General features: G+C 37.8%; 1 protein-coding gene across 2 annotated transcripts; it reads left to right on the top strand.

Annotated features, from left to right (window-relative positions):
- Positions 1-10: 10 nt before the first annotated feature.
- Positions 11-21543, top strand: LOC121521745. Of its 2 annotated transcripts, XM_041805904.1 has the most exons (9): positions 11-129; positions 14027-14347; positions 14444-14719; positions 14807-14860; positions 15063-15107; positions 15865-15954; positions 16073-16101; positions 18474-18542; positions 21323-21543. In XM_041805904.1, exons 1-9 carry the CDS (start codon positions 69-71, stop codon positions 21410-21412), a joined length of 1035 nt encoding a protein of 344 aa, XP_041661838.1. In that variant the 5' UTR covers positions 11-68; the 3' UTR covers positions 21413-21543. The 2 variants fall into 2 exon arrangements, with proteins under 2 accessions (XP_041661838.1, XP_041661839.1); XM_041805905.1 differs by lacking the exon at positions 15063-15107.
- The last annotated feature ends 887 nt before the right edge of the window (positions 21544-22430 follow it).

Here is a 22430-nt window from a genome sequence, read left to right as displayed (position 1 = left end):
AGGGACTGCATTTATAGAGAAGTGTAACAACGGAAGAGCTCTAAGGAAAAGAATGACAGAATAAGAAGATGGTTGAACAAAGACAGTTTCAGGTGGTTTTATTGATGATTCTGGTGCTGCAGATTACAGGTAAGGACACATCACTTTATACTGGACTTATAAGACCCAATGAGTAGCTGTTTGAGGTTTATGGTGCTTTGAAAACAGCAGTTAACAGACTTTAAAACGCATGTTGTGTGAATAATACAGGGTTTTTGCTGCTGCTTTATACTTTTAGAATGCTTGAACTCTCATTTTGTGTTTCTAAGGTATTAGAGGTGCTTGGGTTTTAAATAGAGCTTAAAAGTGCTTGACAATGTACCTGTATACCTCTAGTGGTAGAAACAGCTCTGAGACTGAACAGTTCACTTATCTGGTGAAGTTAAATAAGGTCTTTCAAATGAAATTTTGAAAAATACACTTTTAAGATTTCTTTTTGGTCTTTATAGTAGAAAAACAGGACAGGGGGCAGAGTTGGAGTTATGGAGGAGAGAGAATGTAAAGGACACTTTTTCAACAGTGCAGGTTCTGGAAGCAAACCTGTCACTGAAATACCCATGGACATTTCATAAAATCTTTGTTACAGTGCTGGTAGTGCTTGAACCAAGCTAACCAGCTATCTGAATACTCATGAAACTCATGAAATTGGTGGAAAAGGCAAAGGTACAAGGCTGTGTACATTTTTCTTTGCAAGGAGGAAGGAACTACATTTCCCACAATCCTTTTCAATTAATTTTATTCATTGTTAATGATCGCTTCTCAAGCTTTCAAACCATATAAATGAAGCTTGGTGTTAGTTCATGCAGAGCGTGTGGGTCATACGCACAGATGCACATCATTTTTTGCAAGTCCAAGTCAAGTCTCCTCTGTGAGCTGCTTCTTGTTTTATCAAAGGCATTTAAAGCCTGTACTGTGTTATCACCATCAGCAGGGTAGGGCAGTTATTGTCTCTGGCTGACTTGCGACGGCGTTCACATGTGTACGCTTACATATGACCAGGGCTTGACATTAACTTTTTTCACACCATCCACTGGTTACTAGCCACTCAGCATTTCCACTAGCCACAATTCTGTTGTTGGGAAACTATGTGTTATTTTCCAAATGTACCTCTGGTATGAGACAAAGCACATGCTCTCTCTTTTCCCCTCATCAACATGATCAATATCTGCTCTCCTCTTAATAAAGCTCTTCTCTGTGTACATATGCAACACTACAGAGACATGATCAAACTGACACTTAGGGCTCTGTTTTCGTAGACCAGGCACAGGCATGGCGCACTTGCCCTGCGCTTCGCCAACGGGGTGTGTCCAGGGCATTTTGCAATTTTCGCGCACCCACGCCTCCGTCCCTCCCACCGGCACAAGTGGCAAAGAGGGAGGAGAGAAGGCGTGAGTGGGTTTAACAGAGCCGAGTGTAATCTTCACCAATCAAATGAATGCCTCTCCTTGCCTTTAAATGCGCTGCGGGCAAGGCGCAGTGCCAATTTCACCTCGCCACCACCATGGACGAAGACAGCAGCAGCTCCAGGTGGCCAAACTTCTTCCAGGAGGAAACTGGTGTGCTGGTCCGGGAGGTCCAAGCTCGCAGTGCCAGAATATATGGTAATGCTAACAGACCTCCAGGGCTGATGATGCAAAAACTGCCTGGGAGGAAGTTACTAATATTGTCAATCAAGTTTGCCCAGATATTCTGAGAATCGCTGCCCAATGTAAAAAACGGTTCAATGATGTAAGGAGAAGGGCCAAAAAAAAGCTGTCAGAGCAAAGAAGGCACACCGTGGCCACGGTGTGCTGGAAAGACGTGGTGGCGAAGAAGGTCAGAGCCGCTGTCACCTTTACAACAACTGGGAGAGCGCAGAGGCCACCGGGCTGCGCATCAGAGGCCACGATGCGCGTCATTATGTGGACCACCTCGCTGGACAGATTTAATCTGTTCCTATGTCATGAATAGGAGTACAAAATTAAGTGACAATTACATTAAACACAGCAGCAGGCTAATCCAGGCATCATGCTTGTGATCCACCTACATTCCTGCTCTGTCATCACCAAATAGGAGAACCTTTGGTGATATATCTCTCCCGGTATCTCCTCCTCATCCTCCTTGCAATAACGTACTCCATCTTTTTAGATCACGTCAAGAATAAAGATTAAAACATAGAAATATGGGCAATCACAGGTAAATCCTTAAGATGCCGACTGACTTACATTTATTCAGCGAGCGTCTCTCTCTTTTTTCTTTTCTTTTGAATTTCATGAGATGAGAGAAGCCGAATATATACTCCGTGTCAGATGCCGTGGCTGTTTGTGGTTGGCTGAGAGATGTGAACTCGCTAGTTTTTATCACTCCCAGCTGCCATCAGGTTGAGTTTCAATTACGCGTGACAAACATCTTTGATCTGACATCAGATGCGACGGGACAATTTATATAGATACAAATGTATATGCTGGTTCAGACAGTTACATTAAATAGTGGTTGCTGTGATTGTTTATTGCATTGAAATGTGCCTGAACCTCTGGAAACCTGTCTGTGAGGTTTTGGTGACGTGTGCGCACTGCGCGCCTGTCAGCCAAATTACCACTACACTGGGCGCGCTTCGCCTGCGCCGAGAATAGGCCAGGTTGGAGCTGGCGGGCTTTCAGCGCACCTTCCGCGCAGTGTTTTGGCACGAAATTGTCACTGCGCCAAGCTGAATCTGTCGACACCTCCCCCTGGTGCGCTGCCACACCCATCTCGGCGCAGCCCGGTCTACCAAATTGCCAAATTGGCTGCGCACGGTGGTGCGCCGGACGAAATTACCACTGCGCGGGGTGCACCACGCTCCGCCACCCTGCGCCACCCTGTGCTGCGCCACGAAATTAGAGCCCCAAGACACTAAAGATTAAATGTTCTTATTTGTCAGATTTTTTTTTTAACGAGTAGGAACTTTATACTAATAATAAAACACTAAATTCTTTATTTTAAAATAAAATAAAATTGCTGCAGGTTTCATCGACATTAAATCTAATTCTCACTCAGAACCTCACCAGAGAAGGTTGAGTATCATCCTCTCATTCTCCTCAAAAACTTCTGTCATCATTTATGGTGTAAATGTCTTTATAAGGGTAAAATTAAGCTTAGTTTTTACTTTATCCAGCTGAAATCTCCTGGGCTCCTAAGTTACTAAATTATCATTTCAAGCATCTTATCCATCAGTCTCTGATTCTCACTGTCTCAGTGAACCGTGTTTTTTAATATTCCTATTGTCTTTAATTTTTAGCTCATAGAATACATTTCTTTGTTCCCTATGGACATATAATATTAAGGAAGTATTAACCAAATGATATGTTAACATGGCGCACCCCTGACTTACACGGGCGACACAGACACACAGCTGAAGCACAAACACATGAACAGTTAGAGGGTAAGGGATGATGGGGAAAAGAGCGACAGGGGGACATGAGGCTATGATGGGAAAGTTAAAAACCCAAGATTGTGCACAATTCCCAAACCACGAGTCCAAGTCGAGTCTTGTGTCTTTTGAGCGCAAGACCAAGTCGAATCTTAAGTCACTGATGTGTGCAACTTCATGGACTTGAGCCCCCCCATCTTTGGTCATACATCCAGCCATGACCAGCTGTTTGCCAGCTGATCTTCATTATTGCCTCCCAGCTCCCCCAGCCAATCACAGCTCTTCCTGTAAACACGGTGGTCCATTTAGATATGACATCCTCCACCCCAGCCTCCTCCTTTACAGCTTAAAGCTTATTGCACCCTCACATTCTGGTTCATGCTACTATGAATAATTGCTTTTAAACTCATTTTAATTTATTCAGTACACTTTGTCATCAATGTATCTATCCATATGGGGGGGGGTTCTAGATTTGCATGCTGCTTAGCTACACTGTAAAAAATGTCCGTAGAAAATACGGCAAAAGACTGTCAAATAGCAACAGTAAAAGACCGTAAAACAAATAAACATATATTACTGTATAAAAAACACAGAATTGCTGTAAATCAAGCAACGGTATGAAACATAAATTTTTACAATTAAAGTACGTAATAATTACAAAATTGTACCGTTTAAACGAAAGAAGATTGTGAAAATAAAGGAAAAATACTGTAATCTTCAAGACAGGCAATTACTCTAAAAATTACAGTAGTATTTTGTTAAAATTACAGACTTTTCTCTCATGTACATTTAAATTCACAGTAAAAATCTGTGAAAAAAATTGCAATCACATACCGTAATTTTAGCAGGGACAAGAGGTTAAAAATACTGCATGATCAGGAAAGTTCTGTAGAAAATACAGTAAAAACCTGTCAACCTGCAAAACCTGTGAACAAGCACCAATTTGTTGTTATGTCCACATTTGTTTCTCAGTGCTACATCACATAATGCTGCATTGTGAAATAAACGGACAGTTACAGTTAATATGAAAACCTTATTGAAACAAGAATGGTACCAAAAATCATTTTGTTTGTTCTTAATTTGATGGATGAAAGTGGTCAATTATTTTAGTTTAACTGATTTATTGGAAAAGAATGATGTTAATTGCTCTCACAAAGAATGCCATTGCATTTGTAAAGCCATTCCACTTCCTTTAATGCATCTAACACAAAATACATTGATGTACTTTAATGTTTCAGTCAATCTTTCAGAACTGAAATTGGATGACACATATTACCGATAGGAAATATAACAAGAACTATTTTATATATACATAAAGAGAGAGAGAGAGAGAGATACATACTGTATATATAATATGTATATAATACAGTTGAATATATAGTTTATATACATTATATAAATACAATAGTTATTTTTACTGGTTAAACAACTTAAACATGAATGCAAATAGAATGACAAGAAACCCTCCATAATCAGTTTTAAAAATGAATGTGAACTGTACATATAGTCTATCAAATTGATTTCTAAGGGAAAAAAAAATTCTTAAAAAAAAACAATATGAAACCATGGTTTAGTTTCTGAAATTTTAATTTACTTCTCATACCTTATGTAATTTAATCTAAACTTCTCTTTACCTGTATGTGGGGTTATTTATGTCTAGTAAATACGTTTTGTTTCATGTGCCAATGCTGTATTAACTATTGGAATCTGTTCAATAAAGTTGTATCAATATAAAAAATAAATATATAAAAATAATTTTGAAAAACTGTTTCCCGTCGCCATTCAACCCTGTCTACACAGCAACGTCTTCTATTCTGTCTGTACTAGAACAGCGATTTGGGTGTTTAAAAATGGAACAATTTGGAAACGAGCTACAGACTGAACAGTTTTCAGTCACCTCCCTCCATGTACACAAACAGTGCTGCTTTCTCGAAATGCGTTTGCGCACTGTGGTTGCAGTCAATTGCCATGCGTGAATACGGTTTCGCGCAGGCGCGGGGAAAGAAGGACCTTATACGCATGCGTGTGTGGTTCGTTGGAAAATCAAACCGCCAACGGCTGCCTGGTAAACTACAGCGTTTTCGTGTCTTCTGTGGAAATATTTCATAAAGTTGCTGTCTGCTCGTAGAACGAGCTGCAAACGAAGATGGAATACAAAGCAGGACATTGGCGTGTATTAATTCAACGTCACCCAGAGCATCAGCCTACGAGCTATTGGTAAGGTATGTAGAACTTCTTTTGTCGTAGTGTCAAATATTTCTGGAGTTCTTTTCATTCAGTAACACCACGTGTTTATAGGTAGAAGTTAAATGGGTCAGGAGGCATTTTGTTTCAGTTCTAGACCAGCCAACATTGCTGTTTGATTTGTATTTTTTGCTGTCATTTTAGCGTGGAGAACGTTTAACACTTGCTGTGTTGGGGTCCATAAGTGAACCCCAAGCTCAGAGCTAACTCCGCCCACTTCAGACTTTTGAAAAATGCACAAAAACGGGCGGTTGGATACTGGGAACACTGGGAAGAGGGAAAGAAAAAGGACGGAGTTTTCCAGATGAGGTGGGAGTGACCGTGAGGACCGTGATGTCCCCTAGCCAAAAAGTGAGAGTCCCGCCGCAGCACTGATGCTTCAGAGCGACCTAAGGTGAAGGATTTTTCCCCTTCAGAGTCACATTCATATCTGTGTTCAGAGTCACATTCATATCTGTGTTCAGAGTCACATTCATATCTGTGTTCAGAGTCACATTCATATCTGTGTTCAGAGTCACATTCATATCTGTGTTCAGAGTCACATTCATATCTGTGTTCAGAGTCACATTCATATCTGTGTTCAGAGTCACATTCATATCTGTGTTCAGAGTCACATTCATATCTGTGTTCAGAGTCACATTCATATCTGTGTTCAGAGTCATATTCATATCTGTGTTCAGAGTCACATTCATATCTGTGTTCAGAGTCACATTCATATCTGTGTTCAGAGTCACATTCATATTCATATCTGTGTTCAGAGTCACATTCATATCTGTGTTCAGAGTCACATTCATATCTGTGTTCAGAGTCACATTCATATCTGTGTTCAGAGTCATATTCATATCTGTGTTCAGAGTCATATTCATATTCATATCTGTGTTCAGAGTCATATTCATATTCATATCTGTGTTCAGAGTCATATTCATATTCATATCTGTGTTCAGAGTCATATTCATATCTGTGTTCAGAGTCCCCTGAGGCAGGCTTTCCAGCTTATTCCTACCCCTCCATGAATATGGACGCAACTTCCGCTCCGTTCTATCTAAATGGGACTTTGCATAGAAACGAGATGCTAAACGTGACTATTAAAGCAATTTTAATACCAAACTACATAAACTTAGACTGCTTCACCTCAGACGGGATAATATTATTATTATTTCTCTAGCCTCTACTGGAGAGTTCAAATTGATGACATTACTTTAGATAACCTACACGGGCATATTTAGCTAACTTTAGTAGCTTTATATCGGTATGAAAAGATACATTTCTAGTTTGTGGAGTTGCTGAAATTCTCATTTTACAAACTAATCCCTCTTAAATATGGGAATTATATTTATAAAATTATCCATGACTCAAGTTGCCAGCTCTTCAGTTTGGTAAATGTCAAGTTTTGTATTAAGATTTAATGGTAAATTAATACTAAAAGAATCACATCCCCGATGCATTTAGACAGTGGACAGCATGTTGTGAGAGACATATTTAACTTTGTCATAGTATTAGTACCATGAACATAGCAACAGGTACTGAGCATTACAGAAAATATGATTAAAACATTTCAGCTCATTGATTTAACAAAAATGAAGCAGTATTTATTACAGCAAATATTTATTTATTTCAGAACAACCACTGTGGACACTAAATCACTTTAGTAAGCCTTTGGAAAAATCATGTTTTTGCTATTATTGTTACTGTACTGGAAGTTCCACTTCCATTCATAGCTACAGTAGACCCCCAGGAATAATGTGGTATCCTCCTTATTTACTTATCTACAGCTTATAATACAAACAATGTGAACATGTGATAACAAAAATATAAATATTTACAAATTCCAGAAGAATTCCTATTGAAACAACTGTGGTTCTTTGTTAGCGTCCATAGTTAGTTGCTGTACTAGAATACATGTATTTAATGTAGCCTACTTCCATTTTGGCACCGGAAGTTTCGCCCATATTCACATTTGCAGTAGCAGCCCCAGGAATAAGGGGGATAGTGTGGTGGTGGACTGTGGTGGTCCTGGGCACTACCTGTTGGCTCCAGCACCTCCTAAATGCACAATGGGGATATGTGCACGTCAGTGTCATGGCACTAAAGATTTAATAGCTCACTTGATTTTTGCAGGATGCCACAAAGCTCAAGATTCAGAGAGGACAGTTGGAGGGCTGCTCAGAGGACATAAAGGGCTTCTCTCCTGTTTCGACAAAAAGGAAGACAACCTCTTTTGCCTTGTTGAAACATTCTTGCCAGATGGGGTACCAGTGGAAAGCCTGCCCCATGTATTGTTTTTTGTAGTAAGTGGATCTCAGAAACACTTTAAAGGCTCATTTGGATGGTAATGGATGATTTGCTTGTAATTCTTTTCTACTTTTATCATCCTCCCAGGAGCCTCTTGCTAGGCTTCAAGGCAGCTCATGCTATGCATTGACCAGCATTGGGATCCACTCAGGAGTTCCTACAGAGGTAATAATTTTTCCTCTTTAGAGGTAGTTATATGGTATAGTGTAATGCTGGCAAAATGTTTTATTTCCTTCCAGCCGTGTGCATCATATGATACAATATCAGTTATTTTTATAACTGTGTTATTGTCACCTGTAACAACTGCTATCCTGAGGAAGACAGTTCAGGACAATAAGAGCCAAAACTAACAGACTGAAAAACAGCACATATCCCAGAGCAGTTGCAATAATAAACTAGAAAAGCACTCAGAGAGCGCAGACCTCCGCCATTAGCCCTATCTCCCAATAGTGAAGAGTCCTTTAAAAATTCCTAGATCCAGACAATGATCTGGATCAGTCCCAAAATCAAATCAGTTCTTCCTTTTGCCATTTCTGACATTTCCTGGAAATTTCATCAGAATCTATCCATAACTTTTTGGGTTATGTTGCCAACAAACAAACTAACAAACCCTGCCGATCACATAACCTCCTTGGCAGAGGTAATAATAATTGCACTGAATGGAACTGTGCAAAATTTCGTTGTACTTGTGTACAATGACAATAAAGATTCTGGTTCAGATTTTTAGGTTTGATAGTATCCAAATTTTCAAATTTAAAAAACAAAAAAGAAATAGATGTGCAGCATTTTTTCTAAACCAAAACTGTTGTGAGCAGAAAAAGCGCAAGGGCAAGCAAGATGACTTACAGAGCTGTGGGATCAACACACACTCCAAGTGGAGAGGGTAGCACCAGTCACAGCTTAGTGTTGATTTTAGAAGAACATATAAACACAGCAACACCCGTCTGATAACTGCTTAACAGCTGGATCACTCTGCATGTATGTCTGCATTTTGTGTCTGCTGTAGCTTCTGCCACAAAACACAAGGGATGTGACAAGACATTCAGCTCACGAGACAAGAAGAGATTGGGTCCACTCTTTTTTGAGTGAATTCAAAAATTGGATAGTACTTTGCAATCAGTGCATACATAAGTGTTCAAAACTTCTAAGTTGACATGATTTGGTGCTTTACCTTGTCTTTCTATTTTTCCTTACTCTTTTTTAAGGTCCTGTTTCTTCTGCTAGTGGTGACTAGGACTCCATTACTTTATACTGTCTCCGGTATTCCACTCTTCTAAAAAGACGCCAGTTATCAAGGATTAATAATGGTAAGCCTTGCACAGCATTTGTACATACCTCAATAAATTCTTTAGATTAATCTTTCTTTAAACAACATGAAGCCATTTTATGTTTATTTTATGTAGTTTACACCAAGCACTGCATTAATCTGGTCATGTAGAAATACCCAGAATACTGCCATGCCACTGCTTTGTCCAGCTTGTTCTCAGTGTTCTGATGATCACACCATATGGGGGCCAATACAGTTTTCTGTGTGAGTCATATGTTTTCATTATGATTGATTTAAAATTCAGCGCCCATCATCTTTGTTACAGCAAAATCCTTTTGTACCCCAAAGCATTTAGGGTAAGTGTACCCATTAGGCCCACCAAAATCTAAGTTCACGTATTTTTCATAGATACTAAGATGGTTTATAAACATGATCATTTGTTAGAATGAAGGATTAATCCCTCATTTGAAGGTATATTTATTTACTTATGCATATTTTAGAGAACAAATTAAAGAAATGTTATGAATAAAGTCAAAAGTCTGGCATGGGCTTAATTGGTACCTAAGTACCATTTAAGCCCATGTGTGTTCCAAATAAGCCCACAACCACGTTTATTGACAGAAATTAAAAAAATTATTACATTTTTCAAGTAGTAAACATATATTAATTCAGTAACATGTTATACATGTTAAACACAATTTATTTTTTGAACTTGGCTTTAATGTTTGGCTTGTAACAATGGACCACCACAAACATGACTAAGTAGGCCTAAAACTAATTTTCATTGGCTTCAGTATTTAACATTTCATTGAACATTTTATTTAATATTGACAAAATTTGATTCAATATTGACAAAATAAAAAAATGTGTTTGTTTTTAAAAGTATTAAATGACATTACAGTGAATCAACAATATCTTATTGAACTTGGATTTAATGTTTGGCTGTAACAATGATGATTTTAGGACAGTTGCTGTAATTCCTCTTTTTTGTTGGCATTTTTCTCACTATAAACAAATGATTATGCAAAATTAACTGACATAACAATTCTTCTGGTCAGTGTGTGATCTGTGATGTACTCGTGTTAATGAAGTTAGTATAACAACATCCAACACAGGATTACAGCGAAAAGCTATCAAACCTCAAAATTTCATTTTTTTCTATTGAAACACATAAGATGGGCTTAAATGGAACACACTGGGCTTAAATGGTACTACAGTGACTACCAGGGAAATGAAGATAATATGTTCTCACCAAAATTAAACAAATGTTTAAAGAAATGCCTGTAGCCTAAATATGCTGCAGAACTTGCCATCACAGTTATTCGTCTTCTGCCAAACTTTCTGAATTATCAAGGAATTCTTGTTCAAAGTTTTATGTAAGATTTATGTAAAATGAATCAGAAAACACTTAGTTTGTGTACTTATCATTTTTAATCATTAAGCAGTGTATCTATCAGTAGGGCTACATGTATTGACTAGTGATTAGCTCGCTACGCTAGCTAGCATGACTCATCTTTTCACATAAAACTAAATAGTAAGAAATTACAAAAAACTACCTGTTTATACACAAAAAAACAAATCAATAATCTCTCAAATTACTTAATATGAATGTACTTAACAAGTCAGTGGCTGAAAATGGTTGAAAAGAGGTTCTTTCTGAGGGGTCCCAAAACACCAAAGTTTTGAGGCGACTTTATCTGAGCCTCCTTGAGACTGCACAAATGTAGGCGGGCCTTTTTCAATATCTACAAATGTGATTGTGTCAAACAAAAACTGACATATAATTAAGAAATTGTGTGATTGGACAAAATAATGTATAGCATAAGACAGGCCCCTCTTTTTTTTTTTTTTAAATTGACTTCAAAGTCGCAAGTGGGCTTAAATGGTGCCTGGGCTTAATGGGTAGGCTTACCCTAATACAATACAATAATAACTTTATTCATCCCCGAAGGGAAATTATATAGAAATTATATATAAAATTATATATTATATTTACATGTAAAAGCAAATTCTATATTTATTTGGGTGGTCTTACAAGTAAATATATAAATAAAGAGCATAGTTTGCAAATATTTATCTTGTGGTTCAACTACCTAAAATCACAATATAACCCTTATGAATGGTTCATACCAAGGTCTTTTGCTAAGACTTGTGGTTTGGGCTATTGTGTGTAGCTTTAAATCAGTGTTAATTTCGTCGACTAAAACTATGACTAAAAATGTTCATCGACAGCTTTGTTTTCCATGACAAAAACTAGACTAAGACTAACAAAAATAGATCTGTGATGACTAAAACTGACAAAAACTAAGTTTAGTTTTTGACTAGAATGTAATGTAGTTTTCGTCGGACATTCAAAATCCATGATATCTCTCCACTGTGGGTAATTCTGTCAAAAAACAATGCAGCTGTAGCTCTTCTGTCTCTCAGCTGTAGAAAGAAGGGGCCCCAGGTTTGGCAGGGTGCAGAGAACATCCCACTATGGCTTGATACCAGATTTCAGTAAGACAATAAATGCTTGGACTAAAAGTAAAACCTAAAATGTGAGGACTTTTTATGGACTAAAACTAAATGGACAGAAATTACTAAAATGTGACTGAAACTAAAATTCATTTCACTTAAAGACTAAAACTAAGACTAAAATTAAAAATATCTGCCAAAATTAAAACTGCTTTAAATAATGACATCAATTCAAATTTATGTTTAGTTTTTACAGCAATAGCTATGTCACTTTTTTGTGTGGGTCCATATCTTCTTGGATATGTGAAGGAGGGGGAGCTCAGTGGATACAAGCCTGGGCACCACAGCTCTAAACTATAAAGGAAAAGCAAATTGCAATTAATATTCATAACTGTCTCATTATAATCAATAATGGAAAAAGTAATTGGCTGTTGTTAGGTGATTGCTGACTTAATAGCTGGCACTTGTGTACATTTGCGTTTCTTCACCATATTCTATTATAGAAGCGATCTGTATGTACTGTACACACTGTTTATTTTATTCTGTTGTGCTGATTGTAAGCATGGCTTATTAGAGCCTAGTTTTCTCAAATTTACATCTGTGTAGGCATTAAACTGAAGCACTGAATCACTCTAACTTTGCTTTGTATATGTACTTCCTGCAGAGAGGATGGAGCCAGTCCAAAGTACAACACCTGATGAACTGTGCTCGAGTCTTCAAGAAGATGAAGTTTCTTGGCCATGTGAAGCTTCCCAAGTGGAAGACTGGACTCATTACTCTTGAATCATTTAGGGGCAAGTGACTTTGTTTCATCTTCATGCATTACACCAAGGACTACCTGTCATACATATGGACACAAGCTTTTTTCCAAGATCTAAACTGCTTTGTGAGTATACAGACAAGTTATCAGATGTGTTGAAAGGTTTTTTATTGCAAACATATAACTGCAGAGTTTCTTATTGTTTATCAGAGAGCTTGAATCTTTTGTTAAAAGTAGGAGTATTAGGGCACTACTGCAAAAATCTAGCAAATTAACTGAAATTTCACATGTTTTGTACTGTATTTTTACAGTAAATTTCTGGCAACCACAGCTGCTGGTAATTTACCGTAAAATTTAAAGTAAGGCAGTATTAAGCTACTACTGTAAAATCTGCAAACATCAGCTGTAATTTCTCATGTTTTGTCCTGTATTTTTTACAGTAAATTTCTGGTAACCACAGCTGCCAGTAATTTACTGTAAAATTTAAAGTTGGGCAGTATTTTGCTACTACCGTAAAATCTGCAAATATCAGCTGTAATTTCTCATGTTTTGTACTGTATTTTTTACAGTAAATTTCTGGTAACCACAGCTGCCAGTAATTTACTGTAAAATTTAAGTAGTTATAATAAAATACCGTTTAACATTATACGGGTCTACTGTTTTTATTACTGAGATAGATTGTATTTAGGTTTACAGGATTTCTGGTGTTTTTACAGTAATTTACCGTAAACAGGTTTGTTTCATTATCGTTATTTTTACAGCCAATCCCTGTAGAAAATGTTGTAATAGAGCTGTAACTTCTACATCAAATTACAGTAAGTTGTACAGCAAATTACCGTAAATATGGTTACAGTATAACTGTTATTTTTACAGCACATCCTTGTATAAACGGTTACAATATTGTATTTTTTTAACAGAAATTTACAGTTAAAATAAACAGGTTTGAACTGTAATATTTACAGTTGTAGAATGAAAACACCATTTTTTCTCACACATTCTCACCGTAATTTTTACAGTAAATCTCTGGTAACCACAGCTGCCAGCGTTTTACCGTAAATTTAACGGAATTTTTTTTACAGTGTAACCCAGGGAGCATCTGTTGACAGAAATAGTTGTGAAAAGTAATTAAAAATTTGCAGTAATGGTTTAAAAGTCTCAAGAAAGTGCCAAAAATGGGGAAAATAAGTTATTCAGAGTCTTCATACTGACATTGTGCACAGGTGCTGGGCTTAAAAAAGTCCATGTTATGTATAGCACCATTAAATAAGTAATAATGAGGATGTATGCTAAAACCAAGCAACTGATCCAACAAACATGCATTGATTTCATCAATAAATCACTACTGGGTATGGCACATTCTCTGGGATTTCCAGTGCCTGGCCAGCTAGGGTTCTGTTGGCAGGTCTGCAGAGAAGTGAAATAATCTTTTCTAGTATATTTGTATTTTTGTAAATGCAGAATTTACCACAGCTGTAAGAGGAAGTAAAAGCTTGGAAAAACCTCTTGAAAAGTGTTAAAATTCATGTTGATAAAGGCACCTGAATCCTTAAAATAACCCCTGTTCTGTTGTCTTTTACAGCTGAAACTACACATTCTCTCTCCTTGATTGTCAGAGATGGAGCTGAGGTCACTCTGCCCTGTGAAAATGCCATCAATGGTCACCATAACTGTGCCAGAACAACATGGAGCTTCAGTAAGCAGGCTAAGATGGCAGCAGTTGACCTAGTCGATGGTGGACAGGTCACAGAGCGCACAAACAAAAAATCAGACCGACTACGAGTCACAGCAAACTGCTCTCTGGTTGTAAAGAACGCCACAACAGAGGATGTGGGCCGGTACTTCTGCATTCAGGAAGTAAACAGAGAAAAACAGGCTGTGGTTGATGTGTCTGTTGTTACCAGTGAGTTAACCACACAATATATGCTACAATCATGGTGGTAAAGAAGTCTGTGCTACTCTTAATGTCTGTCCCTAACATTTTCTCCCTCTTCACCAGTGACTGTTGAAAAGGATGGTGATAACATGATGGTAAAATGCAGATTGTCAACCAGAAATACATGTGAACACACCATGGAGTGGCTGTATGCTGCACGGGCTGTGGATGAAGATAATAGAGACTTAAATGAACAAAAACTTCGCTGCGTGGTCATACTGACCTTTAAGACTTCTCACTTTATTTACACTTCAAAGAATTATGAGCTGTTGACATGTAAAATAAAGGAGAACAACAGTTACAGAAGTGCGCAGTTCACCTTGAATCACCAACCCTCAGGTAAGAACACTGAGTAAGGTACTGTTTAGCTGTTTAACATCATGTTGTCCTCATGTAAAAATTAACAAACTGTATTTATGGATTCAGAGGTGGGAAAAACACCACCTGGAAACATTGAAACACCAGAAACAGAGCAAAAAGGTATGTCAGCATTTGATTCATAGGTCATTAGCCTTTGTTTATGTCTCTTTTTGTTTGTTGGTGTCTACAGCAAAATACGGGACCAGCTAAATCCAACAAACAAACAAACATTTACAGTGGAGGAGCTGTCAGCACTGATGCTTTAATCATTGATTAAATGACATTAACCACACGCTTTTCATCTCTTTTGGCTCATCTTAAGAACTCAGGAGTTCCAAGGAAACAACACTGGGAACCATTCCCTCAGGTGCACCATAATCAAGCTAGTTTAGCAGGGCAGTGGCTGGATGCTACTCACAGTAGCATCTTCCTGCAGTCACAGTCATGTAAAATAAGTTCAACATTGCTTCTTTAAGGGATATTTCAGTACTTTTGAAGTTAGGCTGTATGGGGTACCTAGCTGTACAAGTGGCATTAGCCTCCAGTGATTTCAGTGAGCACTGCTCCTTTAAGAATGACTCGCTGGCTGTACTAGCCTAGAAGCTAGGCCATGCAGTGTAACTTATAAGTACAGTTTCTCCATAGAATTTAGCAAGTTTTTGGTAAAAATGGGCCACAAAACAGTGTTGGCCCAAATGTACGCACTTTTGAACATTTTTGAAGCATTTAATTTTTTACACATAAAGCCTCTGTGTTCATAAGACTGGGATTTATCATACTGTTTATTTTAAGGCTCTCAAGTCTGAGTCCAGGAAGTTCTGTCAGAGGTCAATGAGGGACTTACAGGGGAAATTCAACTTTATTCACCAACAAAATCTGGAAGTTAAATTCCTGAAACAACCACACTGCAAACAAAACAGACTAAAAAACGTTTCATAGTAAAACAAATTCAGAAATTTATTGAACATGGGTACAAATGGATGTTTTTAACAGTTCAGCCTAGTCTGAGGGACCCTACTGAAGTGCATGTCATTAATGGTTGAACTGTCTGTATGGATAGCTTTCTTTCTTTAAGGACCTTAAATCTGCAGCCAATAATGTTTTCTATCTCTTTTTTTTTTCAGTCCCGTGGTGGTTGTACATGGTTGTGCCTCTGGGTTTAGCAGCACTCTTGATAACTGCTGTGGTACTAATAAGACAAAGGAGAAACAAAAGTAAGAGCAACAGCAGAGTTTTTCCAGAAATATGCTTGGATCAATCTGACTTCTCTTTATTGAAGGTGAAAAAAAAAAAACTCTTGGTTTCTGTTTCTCTGTTCTTCTGTTTTTTAAGGGAAGAGAACCCGGACGGATGAAAACGTGGTGAGTTTTTAAAAAAGAGAAAGACATTTATAAATACAGCAATTTCTTTACAGCAAACCAGTGTTGAGTGGATGGAATAATTATTGATAGAGGAAACCAAGCATGAATTTAAACACACCACAGAAAGAATTGAACAAGTCACTCATCAGAAATCACAACAATGATTCCAAATATTATTTTCAAAGCCTATTACACTGCGTTCCACATTATTATGCAAACAACGTTTTTCTCTGATTTCCTAAATATCAACGCAAATGACAGTCAGAATATTTTTCAAGTCATCAGCAGTTAGAGTATAATTCAAATGTTTTTGAACAAACTTCATAATGATAACTATTATTTTTTAAAAATAAAATCCTCAAAATGCTCTTTTCAACATGTTCCACATTATTAAGCAGGCCACAGGTTTCAGCAATATGGGAAAGAAAAAGGATCTCTGCTGCCAAAAAGTGTCAAATAGTGTAATGCCTTGGACAAGGAATGAAAACATTTGATATTTCAGGAAAAATTAAGCATGATCATCATACTGTGAAGAAATCTGTGGCTGATTCAGAGCACAGACGGGTTTGTGCAGATAAAGGCATAATGAGGAAGGTTTCTGACGGACAAATACATCAGATTAAGAGAGCAGATGCTAAAATACCATTACAAAGCAGCAAACAGGTATTTGAAGCTGCTGGTGCCTCTGGAGTCCCACCAACCTCAAGGTGTAGGATCCTCCAGAGGCTTGCAGTCGTGCATAAACCTACTATTCAGCCACCCCTAACCAATGCTCACAAGCAGAAACGGTTGCAGTGGGCCCAGAAATACATGAAGACTCATTTTCAAACAGTCTTGTTTACTGATGAGTGCTGTGCAACCCTGGATGGTCCAGATGGAGGAGTAGTGAATGGTTGGTGGATGGCCACCATGTCCCAATGAGGCCGGGACGTCAACAAGGAGGGGGCGGAGTCATGATTGGGCCGGAATCATGAGGAGAGAGCTGATAGGCCCCTTTAGGGTCTCTGAAGGTGTGAAAATGACCTAGACAAAGTATATAGAGTTTCTGACTGACCACTTTTTTCCATGGTACAAAAAGAGAATTGTGCCTTTGTAGCAAAATTTTCTTCATGCATGACAATGCAGCATCTCATGCTGCAAAGAATCCCTCTGTGTCATTGGCTGCTATGGGCATAAAAGGAGAGAAACTTATGGTGTGGCCCCCATCCTCCCCTGACCTCAACCTATTGAGAACCTTTGGAGCATCCTCAAGCTAAAGATCTATGAGGGTGGGAGGGAGTTCACATCAAAACAGCAGCTCTGGGAGGATATTCTGACATCCTGCAAAGAAATTCAAGCAGAAACTCTCCAAAAACTCATAAGTTTAATGGATGCAAGAATAGTGAAGGTGATATCAAAGAAGGGCTCCTATGTTGACATGGAACTTGGCCTGTTAAGATGTTTTTGATTGAAATAGATTTGATTTCAGTAAATATGACCCCCTGATGCTGCAATTTCTACATATGACCATTTTCAGTTCTTTACAACCTATAAAATGTTTTAAAAAGCTGTTGTGCTTAATAGTGTGGAACAGTGCATTTTGAGGTTTTTATTTAAAAAAAAAATATTTTTGTCATTATGAAGTTTGTTCAAAAACATTTGAATTATGCTCTAATGGCTGATGACTTGAAAAATATTCTGACTGTCATTTGCATTAATATTTAGGAAAATCAGAGAAAAATATCATTTGCATAATAATGTGGAACGCGGTGTAATAAGCACTGATCAACAGGACTTTAAAGAAATCACATGTACCCATTCACCCAGTCTCTTTACTTTTAAACACTGATGGTGCTACATAGAGTAGCCATCAGTATTAACCAACCCCATCCATACTCATCCATGCAGATTCAGACCTTTGGCACAGCAGGGAAAGACATTAGAGGTTAAGTGTCACATAAATATGTAACTTAAGGAGAAGGAGATCAAACCCTTGACAGTTGAGAGATGGTCAGCTATACCTGCTGAGCCCCAGCTGTTGCTGGTTAGATGCTTCCCTACAATTATCAGAAAATAAAAGTAAATTAGTAGGTTGAGAAGAATCACTGGGTTGCATTCAGTTTATTTTTTAGTCGGAGTGGGCATTTAAGCAAGGTTTGAAGAGAATCATCCAACATGTTCTTGAGATTTTGTGCTCCCATGAGGTCTAGCAACCTTGACCTTTGACCTGTGGCCTCCAAAATGTCATCTGTACATTGCTCTTGAAACATGCGCTCACAAGAAGACAGATGGAAAACCAAACAGCATAATGCTTCCAGCCCTGGCGATCACTTGTGCAGAGGAAAAGAAATCAGAATTCGTAGAAATCCACAGATTCTTGTCTTTCATTGTAGGCTGAAACTGAAGATGGTATTTCGTACGCGTCAATCAGCCACACCAAAAAGACCGACAGTACAACTAAGGTAAGATGTCCATTGATTAGTTTTAAAACTGGGGCAATTTGTAAAATGTAAATTAAAAAAATATATATATTTTTAAACCCCATAAACCCATATTTTATTCACAATAGAACATAATATACCAGATGTTAAAACTGACACATTTTACCATTTCATGAAAAATAATAGCTTAAAAAAGTAGGGACAGGGCGATTAATACTATTGTGCAGCATTCCTTCTTCTTTTAAAAGTCTGGAATCATTTGGGAGGTGAGGAGACCAGTTGCTGGATCTATCAGTTGGTGGGGTTTTGGAGACATTCTTGTCTGATATAGGATTCTAGCTGCTAAACAGTCCTGAATCTTCTTGGTGGTGATTTTCTTTTCTGATGCAAATGTTTTCTGCTGGTGAAAGGTCTGGACTGCAGGCAGGCCAGTTTAGCACCCAGACTCTTATACTGTGAAGCCATGCTCTTGTAATGGATGTGGTATGTGGTTAAGCGTTGTGTAGCTGAAATATGCAAGTCTTTCCATGAAAGAGACATTGTCTGGATGTGAGCTATCTACCTTTCAGTATTGATAGTTCCTTTCCAGATGTGTACCCTGCCCACGCCACTAATGCAGCCACATACCATCAGAGAAGAAGGCTTTTGAACTGTGCACTGATAACAAGCTGGATGGTCCCTCTCCTCTTTAGTCCTCAGGACACAGTGTCTGTGGTTTCTGAAAAAGAATTTAAAATTTTGATTAATCTGACCACAGAACAGTTTTCCAATTTGCCTCAGTCCATTTTAAATGAGTTTTGGCTCAGAGAGGTCAGCATTATTTCTGGACCATGTTTACATATGGTTTCCTCGCCAAACAATACAGCTTTAACTGTCACTTGTGGATGATACAGCCAACTGTGTTCACAGACAATGAATTCTGGAAGAATTCCTGAGCCCATGTAGTGATTTCCAACACAGAATCATTCCAGTTTTCAATGCAATGACCCCTGAAAGCCCGAAGATCACTAGCCTCCAATATTGACCCTCAGCCTTGTCCTTTGCACACAGGGATTTCTCCAGATTCCCTGAATCTTTTGATGATATTATGGACTGTAGGTGGTGGGATATTCTACTCAATTGTATGTTGGGGAAATTTTTCTGAATTTGGTCCACATTTTATAGAAGCAGTTTTTGATTAGATTGGTGAACCTCTGCCCATATTTACTGCTGATTGACTCTATCTCTCTAAAATGATCCTCTGACCTGTTGTAAAATATCTCAGTTTCAACATGAGATGTGTTTTCTATGTTCTATTGCACTGATCATCAACTGGCGGCCCCCTAAAGCTTCCTGTCCGGCCCTCGAAAGATCATTAAATTCAGAAATGTCTGCAGCTGTTAAATCCATCCCACAAACAATTAATACTGAAATAGTTTTAGAATGACTTAATATTTGATCTGTTTTTACTGAAATTTACTGTCATAATCAGTAGATATTTCAAAAGGGGTTAAGGTTGGCAGAAGTGCTGCAACAACGGCCAGATAAAGTGGTGAAAAGAGGTTAGAGAGTAGCAAAAATGGGTGATAAGTTGCACAATGGGTTGTGGAGTGGCACAAAGGGACAAAAATTTGCAGAAAAAGTTGTGAATAGATGTTAAAATTTGGAAAAAAAAATGCAAGGGAGCAAAAAAGGGGCAAAAGGTATCAAAAATTGGTTAAAAATGGCAACAAAATAGTGCAAAAAAGTGAAAAGGGGTCAAAAACATGGCAAAAATTGATGACAAGTGGCAAATATGGTTAAAAGAGTGGCACAAAGGGGATAAAACATGCAGGAAAATGGTTTAAATGGGTTAAATAATGGCAAAATGTTGGTTAAAGAGTCAAAAAGTACCAAGAGTGGGTTAAAAGTGGCAAAAATTGTTTTTAAAGTTGTAAAAATTGTTGAAAAAATGTCATGAAAAGGGGTTAAAAGTGGCAAAAATAGAAGAAAAGTGGCAAAAATGGATACAAATGGCACAAAAGGGATAAAACATGCAGGAAAAGTGGTTCAAAAGGGGTTAAAATCTTGCAAAAACATTTGGTTAAAGATGAAAAAAGTATCAAAAAGTGGTCAAAAGTGTGAGGAATGGGTTAAATTTGGTGCTAAATCACAATTGTGGAGGGCCCATTCTCTGGGATTTTCAGGGGCCCAGCCAGTCCTGTTGTCAGGCCTGTCTCCTTTTGGCCTGCTGCATTATAGATAATAGGGATAGATCTCACTGGTAATGACTAAAAATACCCCGCATTTTGAAAGAAAATACAAATACTACTACAATAATATTTCAGTCAGACCAAAATATTGATTTAACTCTTGTTCATGTGAAAGTACGGCCCCCAGAGTTCCTGTCGAGACTAAATCTGGCACTTGTGCAAATGTACTTGATGACTCCTGTTCTATTGTGAATAAAGTATATGAGTTTAGGGGATTTGAAAACCATTGCATTGTTTATTTTTTCATTTACACACCTGAATTTTTTGGGAGTTGGGGTGACGATATATCTTTTATATTTCTAAACAGACAAAAAAACAAACAAACAAAGAAAAACCTTGAACCCCAAAAATATTTAATAATGAACCATCCTTGTATCAACAGTGGAATTTAAAATGTTGTGCTTTGTTTACTGTGGTTTGATATGATCTGTTCACATTAGGATGATTCTTTGTAATGTCTTCATGGGTAGGTTGTGTGGGTTTACATTTCATTATGGTATTTTTGGTTTCACTTCTATTTTTTATATGTGTATATATATATTTTTAAATATCCTCTTTCATTTCCTTTAGATCCGAGGTGGTGATGACGCAGTGACATACAGCATGGTGAAATCTTCCTCTGCTGCTGATCACAGCAGCCTCTATGCTACCATAAACTAACAAAGAACTTACACATTAAGCTTAAATGTATTATTTATTTTTAATTTCTGCATTAATAGTTAATTACCTTTGAACAACTGGTAGGAAAAATTCGCATTTTTAGTTTTTGTCTTAAATACTTTAATTTATTGGCATGGTATTGTTTGCTTATATGATTTTTCTTTTATTTACAGCTCTAAATACTGAAAATAAAAAAAATAAAAAAAACATTTTTCCTCAATTTTGTCTTTATAAATTAACCTTGAAAGCCTTTACTTGAGTCCCTGTAATAAGCATGTTGCCCAGCAGGTGGAGGTATAACTCAAGCTATTACTGCAATGTTTTAAGTCCCGTATATTTTGTTCTATCTCATTTATGACAGAAAAGCATTTGCATATTTATCTGAAATATCAATGTACAGCCATTTTTAAACCTAGTTTGCTAATTTCTCATTAAACCTGTATTTCTCTGTATGCTAAATAATTTTTCTTGATGTGATTCATTATAAAAAAAGAGACTCCTGTATTCAATTTATCAAATAATGTTCGCTCAAATTAAATTGGGAGGCAAGCTCTAACAATACCTTCAAATGAACAAAATGTGCAAAAAATAAGCAGATGCAACAAGGGGCAGAATACCCCATTTGTTGCAGTATATCACTTGTTGACGCCATGGTCTATCAAAATCAACCAATCACATATCGCGGTCGTTTCCAAATATGGTGCAGCGTACTCTGCGGCCTGCCCCTCTTTGTTGGCTCGACCAATTAGAGCCCTTCGAACACTGGCCAGTGCCGGGGATACGAGCAGTAGAGAGATGCAGGGGAGCAGTAATTAGCTTGTTGAAGCGTGTTATCTTTAACGATTAATCATGTAAGGATCGGAAAATAGCTTCGTTTTCAACATGGACCTGGATTTACTTTAAGGATGGAGTTCCGTGCAGGCTGCTGATGGGGAAGAATGCACGGAGGAGGTCATTTTCCCGGACAGGGATGGAGTGAGGCAACGGCCCCCGCAGCGTTTGGAGAGGAGTAGAGTGA

The sequence above is a fragment of the Cheilinus undulatus genome, linkage group 14 (genome assembly GCF_018320785.1).
Source record: "Cheilinus undulatus linkage group 14, ASM1832078v1, whole genome shotgun sequence".
Taxonomy (NCBI): Eukaryota; Metazoa; Chordata; class Actinopteri; order Labriformes; family Labridae; genus Cheilinus; species Cheilinus undulatus.
The sequence above is the reverse complement of the archived record's forward strand: the minus strand, read 5'-3'. Positions and strand labels throughout refer to the sequence as shown.